Here is a 19,937-nt window from a genome sequence, read left to right as displayed (position 1 = left end):
GGACATGGTCATCCCCCATCAGGCTGTTTCTCAACTTAAGACAGAATTTGTTTCAGCTCATACCTGATTATTATGTTACAGTGATTACCAAAGATATAAAGAGATACAAAACAATTTTGAACACTTTTAGGTAAGTGAACCATTTCCAGGGCAGGTCTGAAGAGAAGACTGACATCTGCAGGTACAGTTTGCTCTGCTCTGTATTAATCCCTAATGAAGGGATTTCCCAGCTCCCAGCACAGCTGGCAGCAGCTCTGAACACCGTGCAGTGCAACTTCCAATACACAAGATGTCCTTTTTGACTATTTAGGCAATACTGCCATACAACTCCTTAGGATGCAGTGCTGTAAACAACCTACTCTATTTTAGGAACCCTGTTTTAACACATCTATAAGTTCTCATCCTCCCATCATGGAAAGGACTGCAGCATATCATCATCTTCATTTGATTACTTTCATTTAAGGACCAGCCCTTTCATATCAGTACCTATGCTGACACTCACACAACCCACATCACAAATCCTGACCTTGCATGCCTTCCTAGAATAGAAAGGTATGCATATTATTCTAAATAATCACTGCAGCTCCTAATTTGGGAGTTGCTGGTCAAGATTTAGAGGACTTATGTGAAGAAACATCTTCTGGAAGTCACCTCAAGCTTTCCAAGTATGTGGGCCAGATGGTTTTCTGTCCACAAATACTTCATTTCACTAAGATGTCTGAGACTTAACAAGCATTTCATCCTTAAAATTCAACAACCATTAATAGGCTGATGAAGGGAGTTACTGGACCATTCAAAATCACTATATTAAGAAAAAACAGTTTACTTTGCTTACAAAATAATCTCAAGAAAATGCCCACATACCTTTACAAAACTCATCCGGAGGGTGCACATCTTAGTAAGCTCATACACTGTCTCAAAGCCATGGTTCACGGACTGAGCCAGGAGCTGAGCAAACTCTTGATTATTGAAAATCTTTAGACTGCAGCCACTGGGGATTTTGCAGACCGTGGTGGGATGGAACCCGTGGTGGTAGTTGCAGTTCCGACTCTGCACAAAGATGCTGCTGTCACTCAGACATTCAGCGTACACCTCCCCTCCAACGTAGTACAGATGGACACCTGCAAGGAGAAGGTTGGCAAATTCATACTCTGTGTCTGTTTTCATGCTCTGTCTCCGCAGAGATAGGCTTCTGTTCAAAGAGATAAACCTTAATTACACATCAGAGTATCATCTCTCTTCATTTTTACTTTTCTCTTTCATCAGCAGGCAATCTGAAATAAAGTTACGTATGTATGTGTGTATGTATGTATGGGGAATCAACATGTTGCATATTCAACAACACTGAACTAGCAAGCACAGTAGTTTTGATGCCTTCCATTGGACAACCTGACCACCTGAACTTTTTCTCATATTTAAATTAAGCAGTAATTGGGAATGCAAGCAGAGAGCAGAAACCTGCTGCATCATTTGTAGACACTGAAGCAGCCCCAAGCTTGATTCTCTGGAAAAGTCTTGAATGCTAATATGGGTAGCATGAGTTTTGTCAGCTAGCTTTAATTCCAGAAAGCTAGATGGGAAGACAAAAAAAAAAAAAAAAAAGCCTTTATATTCCTCAGACCTATCTGCCAAATGAGGGTACACACAATTTTACAGTCCTTTCCCCTTCTAGTGTCTGCTCCTTCACCTGTCATCCACAGCAGCCAAGCCCCAGAAAAGTAACAGAGAACCTTTGTGTCAGTAGGAGTCAATTTTAAAGGTTTTGAGAAAGCAAGAAAATTTACCTTCTGTCTTTAAAAGTGGTTTATTCGCTACTTAAACCTTTCAGCTCCCACAATGTGACAAATCACAGAGATGAACACAGAGAATTAAAAAACTCGACTGCAGTCCAGTAAGAAAGCCTTGACTGTGCTCTGTCATGTAAGATTTTGCCACTGACTGTGTGGGTATATTCATACTCCTACCTGATCTGCAAAAACATTTATGGCTATGTCTTCAAGTTTGGGATTTACTCCTCCTTTCTCAAAGACTAACAGTTCTACATCACCGTTACTGTTACACATTTACTTATTCAGCTGCATCCTTGTCTCTCCCACACTCTGCTTTGGTACACACGCAGTTAAGTGCTTCAGCAGAACTCTGCCTGCAGCTGGGTTACTCCTAACAGGAAAAATGAATGAGGTGTTAAATAAATATCCTGATACTTGGGAAGATGGATGGGGAGGAAAAGAAGGAAGAAGTATTAGCACTTGAGTGGCACAACACAGGTGTGGTGCACTACTGAGAGCTGCACAAGTTCTCGTGGAGAGAAAAGCTCTCCAGACTGGGGGCTCAGACTCGAGGACCTGACAGCTCTCTTCAGCTTCAGTTCTTTCCTCCTCTTCATGAACGGGCACATCTACCCCACTGCTTGGGCATGCTGAACCCCCAACTGTCTCAGAAAATTTCCAGTTTGCTAGAAGTGTAAATACCTAAAAAATGTTCCTTGCAGGACTGGCCCATTGCAGGGGGCAACATCAGCTTTCCCTGCCATTTGCATTTCAGGTGAGTTCTCAGGAAAGAGGACTGTATTAGTCAGGCATAAAGGTGAAGATTTTCTCTTTTGCAAGACTGTCATAGACACAGAAGGGAAGCACAAAATTCCCACTGAAAGAATCACCAGCCTGTGAAAAATGCATTTGGAATAAACTGTTTTAGCAGGTTATCTCCCAAAATACATGTTATGGTAGCTAATTTATGTTAGAACTAAGGCTAGCTAAAGCATTTGGTGCCAAGAACCACAATTTGGATTTCCATATACAGCAATAATCAAGATAAATCAAGACGTTTCATTAGACAAACTGGCTTAACCTCTAGTTTAGATTTCGATAGCCTTCAGGCAACTAAAAATTGATTAAGGGTAAAAGCTCCCTGTAATTACACACCAGGTAGGAACAATACTTTGTTTATAAGACTAGGCCAGAAAATTATATGTTTACCAACACAAGCACTTCTCCCACATGCTAGGGAAGAGCAGCTTACTCTTGAGGGAAGTGGCCCAGGTTGTCATGTCTCAGGAAACACCACCCCCATCCAGAATGGATGGCCAGATCCCAAGCTCACCTTTGCCAATGTGCCGCCTCGTGTTCTCAATGGTGGAGTTGCGGTTGACGTTGGAGAGCAGCCCCAGGCAGAACCTGTTCTTGTTGTTTGAGGGGTCAGTGAAGCCATCCACCAGGATGCTGGTGGAGGACGCGTGGAACGCCTCCCCAACGCGGTTGTTCAGCTCGTAGTAGACGATGGAGCACCAGTGCTTTGGCTCTTCGTAAGCAACTGCCTGGACATCTGGAAAGGCACCATGGAAAGCTTACAGCCTAACAGTGCTGGAACACAGGCTTGAGGAGTAAAGAGTCGTAACCCTGCAGATTTGGGCTACATAGAGTAAAATAATTTCAACTCAAGACTCAGAAGAGACGAAGGCTGGCACTAGGTATGAACAGAGAAATATAGAAAGCTCCTGGGCACATCTCAAGCAGTGCCCCAATATCCCTGGCCCCATTTTCTTACAACATGCTACAGTGCGTGCCCAAACAGCAGAGAGATGCTTTAACTGTACAACTCAACTTTCTTTCCTATTCAATAGATGGATTTCTACTTCAGTTCATTTTACTAACAAGCTACAAGTCACCTGTTTGCTTACTGCAAAGTTGTATAGCAGCAGGAAGAAACAGCATCGCGTAACTGCATCGAAGACTACTGCTCACTTTACAAAGAAGTACAGCAAGGCAACTTAAATATACAGTCAGCAGATCAATCTTTCAGCATTCAGAGCATGACCAAATCTTTCTCCTGGGATTTTTGGGAGAACTGTAGGAGACTTCAAAAAACCTGAGATTGATATTTTTCTGAATGTGCATGAAGCACATCCCCAAATAAAAGGAAGCTACTGAGGGGTTGTGGTTGCTTTATGTGTGCCTTCTTTTAAATGAAAGTCACTATTTCAATACTAAGAGTAGAAAAGTTGGACTTGCTGCTGAAACACCAGCTTTGCAGATCCCACCTACAGAGCAAAGTGCCAAAATGAAAATCAGACTGGTATTATGGGAAAACTTGTTTTTTCTGGCCAAAGATTTCTTTCTCCCAGCTCCAAGATTTTACTGATATCAATCAACTAAGATAAGTGTTCATATTTTCCTCTGTTCATAGATCACACCACTATGAGTTTTCATTACAAAAACAAAAAACCAGAAGTTCCCCTCAAACCAGCAGTACACAGTAGATACAAAAGGTGGAAAATACTCAAGAGCAGGGTAACACATCCTACGTCACTATGACAAAACTTCTGAGCATACCGTTTACTGCTAATAACTTGCTTAAAAACACCGGTAAAAAGCTGATCTTTCCTGATACTCTGGCACTCTCCCATCCCTTCACATCACTTTTAGAAAGAAAAGGGAAAAAAAAAACAGAAGAAGAAAAAACAGTCTTTAATTATTAGTAAGAGGTTCCTATGTTTTTAATTCACATAAAGATGCCAGCAATTATCAAAGCTGCAGCTTTGCCCCAGTTCTCAAAGTCAGGAAGAAATCTTGCCAGCTGGCCATTCTTACAGAATTAATCATATCTCTCTCACACAGATTTCATACTGACTTCCTTACATTTGCTTTAAGTCATGCAGAGCAGGTGCGCCTAGTCTCTCTATTCCCAGCATGGGCCAACAATGGAAATTACCCAACTTCATTGACAGGATGCAGCTTGTTAAATCAAATCTCTTAAGACTAACAAATCACCATGAAGAACACGCTTCTACAAAGTTTGCAACAAAAAATGGTGCAGTAAGGTCACAGTAAAAACTTTTCTTCTACAACCTGCGGCAGACTTATTTTTTTAAGGAGTGCAATCACAACATACATATATGAGTAATAAAGATGTGAAGACACCCAAAAGTCTTTCTTTTTAATGAAGGGACAGAGGTGAAAATCCATTGTACTGAACTACTAGAAGGTAAAAATATCAATAGACAATTTTTATTTTGAAATGGCTGAATGATAAAGAGCAAGAAGAAGAATGTAAACCCTCTTTTCTTTATCATCTCTCATGTAGTAGAGGAATTCTATAACTGTCATGCATTTTGGGAGAGGGACACACATGCAGAGGTCTGCAGTTAGGCATAAAATCTGATGAATGTATTTTGGGGCAGTAAAATTCTGGCCCAAAATCCCTGCCAACTACTCATACACAAAGAGTGTAGTCTGCGTGATCAGCAAAAAAGTGGAAGTGCTGCAGATGGGGTTTATCACACACAAAACTCATTCTAAGCAGAGGGTAAACAGGTTAACACTAAAGCCATCCAAATTGTTCTAAGAAGGCAGATACACTTCCTGAAACCACACATTGAGCTTAGCAGCAAAACAAGTACAAAAAAAAAACAAAACTCAAAAACCTAAAAAAACCCCAGCAACACCAAAAAAATCCAGAACACAACAGTTAAACTGTTCATACTCTTGTGATCTTGATACTTGTTCTGGCACAGCATCCAGCTTGCTGCTCTTTCTTGGCATGGGCCACAACTGTGTAAGCTGAAGTGTTCTCTGAAGGGGCCATTTCTCACAATGTGATGATGAATGCACCGAATCCTTTACTCAGCAGCCACGGCTGCTGCTGCGGCTTTAACAAGCAATGTGTAAAAAGATGTCTGTGTCACAGTAGATAAAGCAACAGGCCTTTATTTCATACAGATTTTTCAAGTTTGTAGCAATGCCACACATCAGATAGATAACTCAGTATTTTGCAGCCTCATAGGAGTTCTTTCCATTCAGAGATTAGCGGAAGTTCCCAATAGAAAACATAAAATTACTTTGGTCTTTGGGTTGGTTGGGAGTAAGAAAGTAATAAACCCCATATATTTTACATTTTTGAAGAGTTGTGGAATAGATTCCTGTCTTAAATATTTACACTTATGAATAATCTCTAGTTTTACTATTTAATCCCTTGCAACAACAGAAGAAAAATTACATGGCCTTTTTTTCTTTTCCGCAGACAAAAATTTTCATGAACAACATTCATCCAAAATTAAAACTCAGTTGTCACTTGTAAGTTCTGGAGGTTCATTACTCTTAAGAAGTGAAGGAGAAAACACGAAGGATGTGTTCTTACCTCCTCTGTGCACATCAGGGGGAATTGCAGGTGCCATCATGTTGGTATCCATGGGCTGGGAAGTATCGTGTGTCATCGGATCTTCCGGAGGCAGGTAAGTGGGAGGGGGAGTATCAGCTAAATATAGAAAAGGCAGAGAGATACATGAGTCCTTTCCTCTCTTTAAAGCATAACTACATATCCACATAAACAGTTTGAGCCTGGAAATGCTTCCAGCCTGACTCAGCTATAAACTTCCACCCACCAGAAATCTGAAAAAGCAATCATGGACCTCGAATAAGGAAAGCGAAGAATTACTGTGCATATTAAGCACAACTGCAATAAAAACAAGTCACTTCACCCCCATATAAAGCCACAAAAGAAAGCTCAGCTGTATTTCCAACCCACAGTTCTGCAGGCTGAAAGTGCCATGCAGACATCAGGGCACAAAGAGGTCTCAGGGCCCAGCCAGCAGTAGATACTGGATTTGTTAAAAGTGAACAGAAGCTGGAGCAGAAAACTTCCAGTTTGAGCTTTTCTGTTTCCAACACAATTCCAGCACATTATTTAAACATCCCAACTATACCCAACTATATGCCTTGTTGTCAGTGCAAAGTATTAGCTCTGTTTCCCTAGACTGGGAATGGCAGAAAGTGCTCAGGAACCCAAATTCTACAGAAGTGGCCTTGTGGCTCTGGAATTTCTCTGTCAGTGTCTCTGCTCTGTCCCAGCCAGGGCTGTGTCACCAGCACAGGAGCCCGTGCGCAATGACCACACTCATTAACATAAGGCTTTCAGTCCTGTTTGAAGTGTCCCAGCCAGCACTGCCCTTCAGCTGCCTATTCCCACTCCTGGGAAAGCTTCCCAAAAGATTTCTTAGAAGCCGCAGGAAGTTGCCAATGTCACCATTTCCCAACACGCCGGAGGACACTCTCCTTCAGATCAACTGCACAGAGGTACATCCAAGAGCGAGAAACCCTTGCCTGATCCCTGCAAGCTTTTGCTGCAAAAGCTGGGATCAGATTACCACTGTGCTGTTTCTGCTGCTGCTCATCCCACATTTATTTCCATTACTGAGAGTGTGGATTGCAAAGTGCCACAGCAAATAATCACAGGGGATTCCAAAACTCTGAAAACCAAATTAGCAACGAAGGGCAGAATACTCTGTAAGTTTGGGGTTTTTTGTGGAGTAGTTATTTTGTTTGGATTTTTTTAATGTATTTTTTTAAGGAAACACATGTTTATGAAATTTATTAACTAACCTACTGTTTAGCAGGTATTTTGTTGAGATCTTTACATCTAATGCTGGTAGGTGCCTGGCTAATTCCCTGACTTGAACACATTCAGCTGGATGAGAAAGCGGCAAAGAAAGACAGAGATGGCAGCAGGGTTGCATTAGGAGCTTAACAAACTGCACTGGATTTTGAGTGTCATGTTTTACTAAGCCTTAAATGCTTGTGTGTATGCTCAAGCATGATGTTGGTCCTACACAAGATTCCAAGGCCACGGGCACCAAATTAACCAGTATCTAAAAAGTTTTCAAGGCTAACTGCTTTGCCCCTTTATTTTTCTATTTTCCAGAAATCAGTCTCTTTCCCTATTAGCACAAGATGGACAACTGTCCAGGGCTAAGCACCAAGGACATCAGTATCCTGACCTCCCCTGTAACTCAATTTCTTCACTGCAGCTGCTGATATTAAGGGCATGTGGACAGAACAGACCTTCAAAGATCAAGTGAACTTCCACAAGCCAGCAGGCTCAGGAAGACCTTGTTAGGTCTTTATCTCTGTTGGAAGAGCCCCAACCACAGCAATCATATTTAAAAAAAAAGAAAAAACAAAACAAAACAAAACAGCTGGTTTCACAGCAAATTCTCACGTTTTTTAGAAAAGCCAACACAAACTCTTTCCTTCCTTCCAGCAAATTCAGTAGTCTTCACACACGAGAGAAAAATTTGCAGCAATTATCAAGAGAAGAAATCTATGGATATTAACTTCATGTAATAGGAAACAGATTTTCACAAATCTGCTGCTTTGTTTACATACACCCTCCCCTCGGCCCCTGAAGGAGACAGGCAAACAACATCAGTAAGCATTTGTACTGCATCCTTCTCTCAGCATTTAGATCAACAAATCCACCAAAGACTGCTTCTGCAGCCGCGTGTAAAGATGAAAAAAAAGCAGCTCCATTGAATTTTCTACAGACACCAATCAACAAAGGAAGGCTCTTCTATGACTGTAGTAAAACAGCCTGAAGAGTTTAAGAGCTTTAAGGGCATGTTTTTCAGTTGAAGTATATTTGCTTCTTGGAATTACACTACTATGAGAAGAAATTGTTTATCAGGTAGCAATAATGTGATCACCCTGAGAAATATCCTTTTTCTGCAGAACTAAAATCTTGTGCTGAACAGGGATGTGCATAAACAAGGATAATCTCTAGCATCACACTTCTGGTGCATTGAACACTACACTTTGTGGGCTAAACTGCTGAACTGGTCCCCCAAAACATTTTGGATCCCTCCCCACACCTCCCAAGAGTTCTACTGTAATGTTTTAACTGGGTCTGAAAGAGGCACAATATTAAAGCCTTCAGTACTACAGACAAAGAGATTCTGTACTCTTTGGAATGCCTTACATCTCTTAGCTTGATATTGAACACAAGTGTTGGCTGATCATTTGGTTTTATTAAGCAAAAAACCCATGACAGCCGTGATGTCCAACCACCTTCTCCCTTCTCAATGGAAGCTGACTCTACCTGGCATCTGGAAAGGACTTCCCGGGTCTGAGCTGGCTGGAGAATGTGGATAGGTGCTACTGCTGCTTCCAGGTGAGTTTGGGTAGCTGCTGCTGGGTGAGTGGGGGAAGGGGTGACTGTTGGGCTGCTGGAAGGAGTCCGGGAACGTCGCGTTGTGCGGCATGTGGGGCTCGTTCTGTCCCAGGTTGCGGAACTGCGCCAAGAGGCTGTGCTGGGGGTTGTACTCGCTGTGCCTCGGAACCAGCACTGGAGGAAGAACTGGGAAGGGAGAAAGAGAGAAAAGCCACAGCATTAGAAACTCAGCTCTGAAGGTATACAGGGGGAAAAAACCCACATTCTCCCTCCCCTCCCGGCATATCCACATCTGCCTCAGAAACAAGGCAGTCAAACCCAGGAGCACATGTCCAAGCAAGAACTTTTTCCCTTACATCCGGTTACTGCACTGCTCAAATCCGCAGCTCCCTGGTTTGCTAGACAGGAGCTCGTCTTCACAGAGGGCCAGTGAAGAGGAGCCAAGAACAAACCACAGTTCTGTCTTTCAGTCTTACTTGCACGAAGAGATGCTGGGAAGAACCTGACAATGCTGACATGCAGTTCCTCCTGCTGCACTCGTCATCCGACTGATCACCTAATGGCCTGTAACCCAAACCCTTGCTCATAAGAATAGATTGAATTTTTTTTCTGAAGACAATACTAATAAGCCTTGAACTCGGCCCGGTCCCAACAGCTGTAATTTTATTTTTAACCTGGACTATGTTCTTACAAGTTACTATTAAAACAGTTATTAACTCTTCAAGGCAGTTTACAAAATGTGCAATTTAAACAAAATTATGTAGTTCAAAAAAACCAACTGAGCAGCAATTGAGCTGCAACTGCGTGCTACTATGGGAATCAGAGAAACATCAGAAACTACGAGTCTCACGACACTTCTGAAGCCTTCTCAGCAGCGAAACAAAGGTCTCTTTCAAACTGGGAATATGAACATGACACCAGATACACTAAGATAAAAGAATCACGTCTTTTTCCAGTTCCTCAGCTTCTATCCTTGAATGCCTCACAGCAAAGACCAAGCTAACTGAAGGATTAAAAGCTCTTCTTTCCACAGAAATTTTTGGGTGATGGATAGAAGAGGAGAGGCAAGGTCTGGGAGAGAGAGGTCCATGCACAAAGTAGTGGAAGAGAAATAAAAAGGCAAGTCCTCTTCATGTCTTCCCCCTTTAGAACCTCCATTTCCCAACTCCATGTCTGAGCAGGACTCACAGAAACTCCCCCTTGGATAGTCTGCCTTCAAGAGAGGGTGCCAAAAACCCCACACCTAGGGAAAACAAGCCAAGGCTACCACCCCCTCTCCTTGAGGTTTTTGCTCTGGCCTTGACACTTGGGCATACAGAAAAGGAACAGGAGCATGTGTAGTCAACAGTAGTAGCAGTGTCAACAAGCCTATACAGACATAGCTATCATTCAGATTAAGAAAGGTGTTTTGGAGAGAGCTGCTTTATTAAAAGCCTGAATTACAAACTAATTGCCAAAAACAAAACAAAAAAAAGCACTACATTTTCTTGACATGACAAACAGGTTCTTCCAGGACACTGGGGCATCTTTACTCTTCCAGCACTTTGCTGTAACAGAAGCAGCACTCAGGTATTTACTTTAGTAAGTAAGTATTTATTTATTTATTAAAATTTGGTCCTGGAGTCCAAGAGTACCAGGATAATCACTCGACACATACACCAGGTGTGTGAGGTCTAGGTTCATGTTTAAAAGGGATATAAATGAATGCCACATGAAAAACTCACTCTCTATTCCTAAAGTCACCAAGTAAGTAAAAAGAAAGTAAGTAGGTCTCCCTTGCTCAGATTTTTTTTTTCTGCATATGCTTAAGAGAGAAATTAAGCTCCCATTTTTGCCTGCTAGTGGTATTAATGCAGGAGCAGTCTGATCCCAGAAATCTTCATTGAACATACACTGACAAAACCCCAAACACGCACTACTGAAATAAAGGCTGCCCAAGTAAGAAGCAGCTTTTAAGCATTTAATCTGATCTCTCAATTTCTTAGAGCAACTTCACTGAGAAACCAACAGATTTCAAATATTTGAAGAGAAGTCACCCTTAAGTAGATTTGTTTAGATGTCAAAAAACACAACTCCACTTGTGGAGACAAAGCTCCTAATTATGGTGTTTTCTGGAACAAAACACATCCATCTATCATTCTATGGAAGTTCTCAACTGCAAAACACCCCAGGAGAAGCTCCATCTCCCCCAGCCATGCAGACTGTTTCTTGCTCCAGCACAACCATTCTGACATGCCACTGGAAAGGCTGTAAAAAAAGTTACTCAGCATTCAGCTGGACATCACAAATCCCCTCATCCTCAACATGTCAGAGCCAAGCTCTCTGAATATTAGGTTTTCTCAGATTTGGGCTTGTACTGTTAAACCAAGCAGTCCTCTTGCAGCTAGGTCAAGTACTATTTCATTGTCATAGTCAACATTTGCTGGGCTAATAAATTACCAATGAAAAAATTAACAATGAGATCATTTGTTAAAAATGTGTTTTCCCTTTCCTGTCTTTATGACTCTTCCTTATTTCTCTAAGCATTAAAAGCACAGCTTTCCTATCTCTTCCTTTCCTAGGGATGAAGGTCAAACCATTAACTTTTATGGAGTTAATTTGTGCAGAAAGTACATCACCTACCTTTTCCATCCCCTACCTCACATTAAACAATGACACACATGACATCAGAGGAAGCCACATGATTTACAGCATTTTGAAACAGCAGAACAGGATATTTTCTGTATGTTTTCTGTAATTAAATTAATGCAGTGCCAGATTTTCCCAAGGTATATATACATGTTTTCTCCTGTTGGGCAGAACCACTGGCAAAGTTTAGAAGGACTTGAGATAAAAACAAGTCTCTTTTTCCCAGGTGTCCTTCGTGCAAACCCACACTTTTTGTCCAACTCCGCCAACCTCAAGTGATTAAATGCCAACTTCTTCAAAATACACACAGAAAAGGGGGAAAAAGAATACAACTGGTGTTGATACGGCACAAACAGTCTCAAAAATATCATTGCAGAATTTACTGTTAATGCTGCCCCTAATTCACATCCTCCCTACATACACAAAACCTTCAACGAGGAGGAAAAGCCCTGAAAGGCCACATCAGGTGGGACAGAGACTGCAGTGCTCCAATTAGTCCAACTCCGAGCCACTCACTGCCATAACCTGATCTCTCTGCAGCTCCTGGCTTTTTTTCAGGGAAGCTGCTCCTAGAGAGCCACAGGGGAGTTAATTTGAGTGCTGTTCACTCAGGAGTAAGGACATGAGCAGGGACTGGGCCCTTTGGAGCATGGAAGGCTGCCAGGAGTGCAAACCATAAAGGGGGATGCACACCCTTCTTGCTCCCCTTGCCCCTGTGTAAGGCCCTGAGCTTCTGGTCAGGTTGCAGACCTCAGCCACATGGAATAACAAATTACTGAGGCTCAGTCCAGCAGGGGAGGAGGCTGATCTCTGCTGCAGCTGCCAGCTCCAGGAAGAGGTATAATTGAAGGGGAGAGAGCATGAGAGAGTTATTCAGTGCTAAGCCAGCACACCTGTTGCTATGAAATAATGAAGCAGTGCACATCCTTGCTGTGCAGATCTCTGCAGGATGTGGCTCTAACCATTTGCAAACACAATTCCTCCCTTCCTCTTCAGTGGAATGGAACACTGATACAATAAAAAATTAATTTTCTTTTTTTTTTTTTTTTAACATCAGTATCATAAGCATATATTTAAAGGAAACATAATATTGAATACACTAGTGTCTTAAAAAGCTGCTGCAACAGATTTGCCAACTCAACCTCATTAAAGTTAATGGAGTAGAACCACAAGTCATCCGACAGCTTGATTTCTGTAATTCTTCAAACACCGGATTAAAAGGTTTTATGTGCTATATTGTGCCTAAACTTTGCTCCCAAGTTTTTCAATCCATGTGGACCTGGAGTTGAGAGTTAATACATGACTACTACCAGAAAGGTTACTAATAAGGAAGAGGGGGATAAACCTCCAGGAAGCAGGCTGGGTATGTTTGTGGAACTGCAGCTGAGATCCTGTGTCTATCAAGACAGCCTGGGAATTGGGGAGCTTGTTTTTCATGCAAATAAGACCAAGTTTGCCTGCACCAAACAAGAGGAGCTGTATTAAAGAAATTAGAGCTACAGGGCAATTTAACCCACAGGGCTATTTCATCTAGGAGCCAAGAATGCCAAAAATACAGAAGATAGACCAAAGGCAACCTGGCTATTCAGATAAATGTTCTGACTAACCACACCAAGGAAGAAATGCTTTTATGAAAATGTAATAGTGGCCTTTGAAGAAACTTACTGATCTCTACTCTTTTTATCTCCAGCATGTCACCCTGTTCTTCTTCAGAAAACTTACAGCTGTGCTATCCTAAATAAAGATCTTCTTGCTTTTCTTTTTTGTTCTATTTTCACATTCCAGAGATAATGATTTTAGCAAACACAGAAAGTCTCCAAGTTATGAACATAACTTCTTTTTTTTTTTTAAGTTTCTCTATGAAAAACCCCAAACTAATCCAATCCAAAGGACCTGCTGTACTTTTAAAGAAGCATATTTTCTATCCAGATGGGTTTTGACTATCTTACACAAGCCCAGATGACAGCTAGCTTCCCTCAAGGGCTCATTTTTTCCACACCCTTTGCATGTTATGTGAAAACTTGGGTAGGTGTATCTCTTTCCATGTATGGAAATTGAAAGATCATGTAATGAAATACAAAGGGCCACATATAAGAAAGCAGACTTTGATCCACTTTCCTTGCCAAAGTAGACTCTACTTCTTCTGTAAAAAAATTATTTATAAAATAAATGAAAAAAGAAAAATAGAAGCAATTGGTGCTGCGCTTTTTGCCCTTAAAAACCATGACTTGGATGGCATATGCTCTCTAAAAGGGTTTGTGTACCACAACAGGGCCCTCAGCGCTAATGAAGACCTGACAACACTATCATTAGACAGAGCACTTTAATTTCCAAACATTACACAGCTGGCATTTTCATCTGAATTTATGCAAAGGCACATATGTTTTGCCAAAAAAACAGAACTGCAGGTTGGGATGGAGGAAAATCTTAAAACAATAGTTCACACTATCTGGAAATAGGAAAATCCTGCAAAGACTAAATTGTAACAAAAAGGAAGAGTTAAGAGAAGGAAAAAAAAACCAAAACCAAAACTAACAAAAGACAGCAGCAGCGTTAAACTAACAAGTTTGAACCCTCCTGAAGACTCCCAGCTTCATTTCCTGCCTTTGAGGTCACAGCAGCTGAAGCTGGCTGTGGCATCCTGATGAGCACTCCAGTCCCACGGTGGGAACAGAGCAGGTACCAACACATGCTCAGCTGAACGTGCTGCTCTCTGCAGCACCAGGGAGTCACTGAAGCATTCCGACTGCAAGGCCCTGCCAAGATCATGCTTGTAAATAGTAAAACACTGTGTAGAGAGAAGACTTTTAATGTCATTAGGTTTTCTCATGTTGCCTGAGTTATTCTTGGTTAAAAATATAAAATTAATAAGCATTGTGTCAAAAGCAATCTCTGAGGATCAAACTGCTTCAAGCTCTTCCAAAAACCCTTGGCTGTGGTATCACAGCTTCGCTTTGCTGGCTTCTCAAAAGGAGAAATTCCAGCCTTTGAGACTTTTGCTCCAAACCTCTGTTCTAGTAATTGTCGCTATTCAGCAACCTGTTTCAGGTGACAGAAAGACAAACTTTTTACTCCAGGAGAAAGCTGACAGCTGCCTTGTTTTCTCAACTTTTAATTTTATTTTGCAGTTTTGGGAGACCCCACAGCTTGAGCTGTCATTTTGCATAGTTACAAATGAAGACTTCATTTAAAAAAAAAATAAAAAATAAAAAAGGCAAAACAGTTGTTACTTTACTGACTTTGCTTTTACATCAGACATCTGGTCTAAATGCATTTGACAAGTAATATTAGGACATTTCCTGCATTACAATATTCAGCTGACATTAGATTTTATTTGCGGATGCTCTGATAAGCTGACATTCTGATTAAACTGACATTTGTCAAGGCCAATATCAGAATTTAGTACTAATTGTACACACATTAGTGAGGGAGTCTTTTTAAGGAGATTTGGTGGAGGAGCAGTCCTGATGCAGGAGGAAGTCACAGTGATAGTGTGTATTAATTCAGACATTTACACAGACCAGAGTTCAAATTACCTGCACAAAAGCCACAGTCACCATCCTACTGAGTAGGTTAAAACTTGGAAGTCTGGTCTTTCAAATCACAAGAAACATCTGTATCTGGTTAATTTTGAAGAAAGAAAACACAGACAAAATAGGACAGGAATATACCTTTCTTGACAACTTTTATCCCTTTACTGCAGTTTCTTTTTCTGACACGTGGTAAGCTAGACAAGGAAAGCCCTGCTGTTAGACCATTCCCTCCTTCCACCTCCTCATTTCAATTCCTCTCCCCCAGGTCAGCTCTGGTGGGGAATTTTAGAACTGAATTCTGCAAAGCCAAAATGAAGGAAGTTTTATTCTGCTTGCCAAGCAAACTGACAGTTGCTTTTGCTATTTTGGGGAACCATCCTATAATTGTGCCCACCTGTTGTAGCAATGCTATTTTTAAAGTCACACCCAAGTGCACACATGGCTGCACGGCAAAACTTCTGAGGGATGACACTCTGCTCCCTCACACCCAGCCGGCAGAGGTGCAGAAATCCTGCTGCGGGAACTGTACAGGAACAAGGATTTTTATAACTCAGCTCTACATAATGTCTGAAGGGGTGCAGCAGTTTTGCCCTCCCTTAGATCCCAGAACCAGCTTCCCATTCGCCTTTTCCTCCCTCCCCCCTCCTCTCCCCTTCTCCCAAATGCCTGGCACTACTGGCATTATCCTCCACCTGGTTCTGTGGAAGCCTGCAGTAGGTGTGTTGTCTTTCAGAGCCTCACTGAGAGCAAAAAGCAAAGGAGATCAAAGACAAATATTAAAATAAACAGGTTAAAGTCATAGGCAGAGAGTCCACACCAAGAGCAAAAGCAGCATGACACACCTACCGCTCCCCTCAGAGCCTGGGGACCTGGCCTGTTCTTGTGGCAAAAAGCAGCTGTACATACAGGTAGAATTTTTCTGGCCAGCAACAAGCTTGCTGAAGCAGACATACACTTTGAATTCATGGTTATAATTGAAAGGAACATCACAGTTTTCAGGCAGAATTGAAAATTCAACTGTATTTGTCTGAGTCACCAAAAAGCGACCACTGCTTGCCCCCAGTTTGGCTGGAACATTGGCACCATCAGCTTTGTAAAGCTCCTTGATACAGAGCAGCCAGCTCTCTGAAGAAGAGAAGCTTAACAGAGGAAAACTATTCAGCCTTTTTCATCTATGTTTTATTGGTAATGGTAAAAAAATGGGGCATAGCCATTTTCAGAAACACTGCCACACACAAAACGTGAAAACAAAGTTAATTTCTCTTTTGCCTCCTTTGTAACAATATTATAAAGTCAGAACCTAGCAGGATGATGGGAAAGGACACTTAGCAGAGGCAAACACAATTCTGCATTAGAACAGAGGAGAGCTAGTGTTCACTAGCACTTTAAGAAAATTAAACATGCAGTTTCTTAGTCTTCCTTCCTTCCCCTTTAGCTAAGGCAAAAGAACTGAACCTCCTCTCCTAAAGCCACATTAGAGGTGTGACTTATGGTTATTATTTTTAATAGCAGTGTCAATTTAAGCACCTCTTCATCCTCCCTGTTCCGTATTCCATTCCTTTTGTTTTGCTGCTAGAGCAAACAGGATCCGTGCCTTTTCCCCCCGCTTAAATCTGGATGATAGCTTTCATCTGGTCCCATTGACATAACTGAGCACAGAGGCAAGCAGCAGAAGCTGTATCTCCCCAGAAACCTAAGGAATAAAAGACGGGAAGGAAGTGCCTCAGGAGGGACTTTACACATTGTCCAGCAAAACCTGAGAAGTCATTTGTGGCATTTTCAGAGGGATGAGAAACACCATGTCAGGTTTTTCCTCACAGCCTCTGTGTATGCAGTACACCTAATTATTTAGCAAGTCTTGATCATACTTAAGAATAATCCCAACACTTTTCTCTAAACCAAAAACTAAAACTGAGGAGAAGAAGCAGATTCAGCCAAGCAAGCACACCAGCTCAGCTAAGCGTGCCAATTTTTAAGAGGCATCAAATTCAGACCTTGCCCTCCTTAATTAAAAGCTTTGCTTTGCCTTGCCAAGGGAGAAATCTGACAGCCATTAACTTCCCTGCTCCAGAAATAATTCTGCACACAACAGACCTAGGGAACAGCAGCAGGGTGCTACTTTAACCCATCTCGAGGAGATATTTCCTCCTGGCACTCAAAGTGCAAGGCTGCCTTCCCACTCCCAGCAACAAGTCTCTGCTTTCTCCTCTCATGTTCCTCCACCTCCACTGCTTCCCAGATGTCCTCCACAGGGCCGTGTTGGTACAGATGTTCCTGCAGCCAGAACGAAAGGCCCTGTGCTGCCCTGATCAGCCTGAAAGATAACACAGCAGGGGAGAGGAAGAGTGACTGTGATCTGGTTCAGCACAAGGCCACGGGAACAGCTGTGCTGGCACAACACAGCAAGCAGGAGCAGTCCTGCCATGGAGCCCAGCCCCATGGCTCCATCAGCTCGCTGGTTCCAGGCTGAAAGTGTATCCCAGTGTCACAGGAAGGCCACCCTTCCTCACCTCCAACCTTGGCCCCCACACTGCTGTGCCTCCATCTGGTTCCACATGAGCAAGCTGAGGGTGCTGAGCTTGCCAAGTTAACGGTGCCAAAAAGCAGTTTTCTGTGAGTTTAATTTTCTTGATCGATGCTCCACAGGATCAGACAGGCCCCTGTGCCTGTGCAGAGTCTCCTGGTCAGGTCAGGCATGAGCACGGTCTATCATGTCACACCCATGTGCCTGCCACACTCCCCTCGGTGTGCAGGGACACCGGGAGATTCCCTCTTGGAGACTGCTGATAGTCTCCTGCCTCCTCTCACTGTTTAGAACTTGCTCCTATCTAGCTTGGCTGACAGAAAAATCTCACTTGGATTCAGGTGTAGCTTTGCAGCTGGCAGACACACCACAGAGTGCCAGTTCTCATGCTTTCCAAGCTTATCTTCACAAGCTAAACAGTGAGGATGGAATAAGGTGTCGAGGTAGAAAAATCCATTCCTGCCTCTGGAACTGTGGAAACTGAGACATATCCACAGCACTGATTTCCCAACAAAGAACATTACCTTACTTATTTGAGGATTTACCACTAAGATTCCTCAAACCTTACCCATCACTGAAACAAATCACACAACAATCAGCAGAAGAATGAAGGGATAGATGCCATCCCATGCATGGATCATATCCTTCAGATCTCCAGTAACTGGTTCTGCACAAAACAGTTAAACACAGACCATACTGTCAAGCAGAGCCAGAACCTCATAATGTACCTTGTACACAAAACATGTATCATGCACAATCTGAGTTTCCAATTTTGCTTTGTCAAGAGAAAGCACATTTCTAAGCCTTCTGGGAAACACAAACCTTGATATCTGCTCCAGTCCATAGACTGTTGTAAATGGTGACTCATGCATGAATTCCCACTACCCATTAATCTCAAAGTGCAAGCACTTACATGGCAATAATGGTATTTTAATGTCCTGGCAAAAATGGGAAAAAACAGTTAGCAGAATTTGGGAGTGACTGTCAGGAAATGAAGATAAAGACCATGCTTGGAGGACAGCAAGAACAAGGAAGGGACAGGAAAAAAGAAGTCAAAAGTTACAGAGCACAGCTCTCCAAGCCAAATGGAAGTTCAACTAGCACCTGTTTCCAAAAGCTGTTTTCCCACTCTGCTCCGTGCAATATCCCTCAAAACAATCTGTGGCTGACTAAATACAAACCCCTCCTACATTACATACCCAGCCTAAAATGTACATTTTAGTTAGATATCTTTTGAAAGTTTTATTCTATCTTGCATAACTTACTGAAGTGAACAAAGAATATGGACAGTCTCAAGCTGCACTAGGGAAGGTTTAGGTTGGATGTTGGGAAGAATTCCTTCACATAAAGGTTGATCAGATGTTGGAATGGGCTGCTCAGGGAGCTGGTGGAGTCACCATCCCTGAAGGTGTTTAAGGAAAGAGTGGATGGAGCACTCAGTGCCATGGTCTGGTTGACATGGCCGTGTCTAGTCAAAGGCTGCACTCACTGATCTCGGAGGTCTTTTCCAACCTAAGTCATTCTGTGATTCTCTGAAGTGACAATATTTACAAATACCTAGCTTTAAACATAACATAAATGGTCCATTTGAAAATGTTCTCAAACTAAGTAATTGTTTTTAATACTAAAACAAAATGAGTTAGAACATGTAATCTGGCATAACAGTAAGAGCCCAACTGTTCCCTAGTCTGACAGAAATAGAGGCGTTTCAGGAATCTTAATTTTCAGTATTTTGGAATACTGAATGCAAGCAAACAACCCAGACATATGCAAACAGCTAGCAGTACATGACAATTTTATTATCCCTCTCGTACTTAACATGAAATTGTTGAGACTTTTTTTAATTTTAAGTTTTTTCAGAACTGTTTTTCCAGTGCTGAGTTCCTTTGTTCAAGCTGCTGCTCCATAAACACATACATTATGGGTACTGCATCTGCCATTCACATGATTTCCAAGTTAATACTAACACAGCAAAGGGAAATATTTAACATTAAGATATGCACTGTGCATTGCAGATCCAAAACAAATGCAATTTCCATCCACAGCAAAACAATCTTGCAACAACCTCATTTCCATCGTGGTTTTGTGTATCCTTGCCACTCTACAGACAGCTGCAGATCTTATGAAATCTAACTAACACTGATGGACTTCCCACATTTAAACCAGGGAAGTCCACCCATGCCTGCGGTGCATTTCTGCAGCTGTCCCTGTAAACCCTCACAAACATCTGGAGACTAGTGATGACACATCCAAGCACAGTTCAACCTAGTCCCTGGAAGTCTCCCCGATAATAAACATGCATGAAGGAAATT

The 19,937-nt window shown here is 42.1% G+C and overlaps 1 protein-coding gene across 14 annotated transcripts in view; it reads right to left on the bottom strand.

Annotated features, from left to right (window-relative positions):
- The window catches only part of SMAD1 (SMAD family member 1), a 103,065-nt gene that overhangs the window by 1,927 nt on the left and 81,201 nt on the right, over positions 1 to 19,937 (bottom strand). For all 14 annotated transcript variants that reach the window (XM_086889360.1, XM_086889361.1, XM_086889364.1 and 11 more), the window contains 4 exons: positions 8,869 to 9,126; positions 6,136 to 6,252; positions 3,103 to 3,324; positions 865 to 1,121 (listed from right to left, as the gene is read on the bottom strand). In XM_086889360.1, the coding sequence (XP_086745486.1) occupies positions 865 to 1,121; positions 3,103 to 3,324; positions 6,136 to 6,252; positions 8,869 to 9,126 (854 nt within the window). The remainder of the gene's footprint in view (positions 1 to 864; positions 1,122 to 3,102; positions 3,325 to 6,135; positions 6,253 to 8,868; positions 9,127 to 19,937) is intronic.

This window comes from Cyanistes caeruleus, chromosome 5 (genome assembly GCF_971803275.1).
Source record: "Cyanistes caeruleus chromosome 5, bCyaCae1.hap1.1, whole genome shotgun sequence".
NCBI classification, from domain to species: Eukaryota; Metazoa; Chordata; class Aves; order Passeriformes; family Paridae; genus Cyanistes; species Cyanistes caeruleus.
This window is presented reverse-complemented; position numbering and strand designations above follow the sequence as displayed.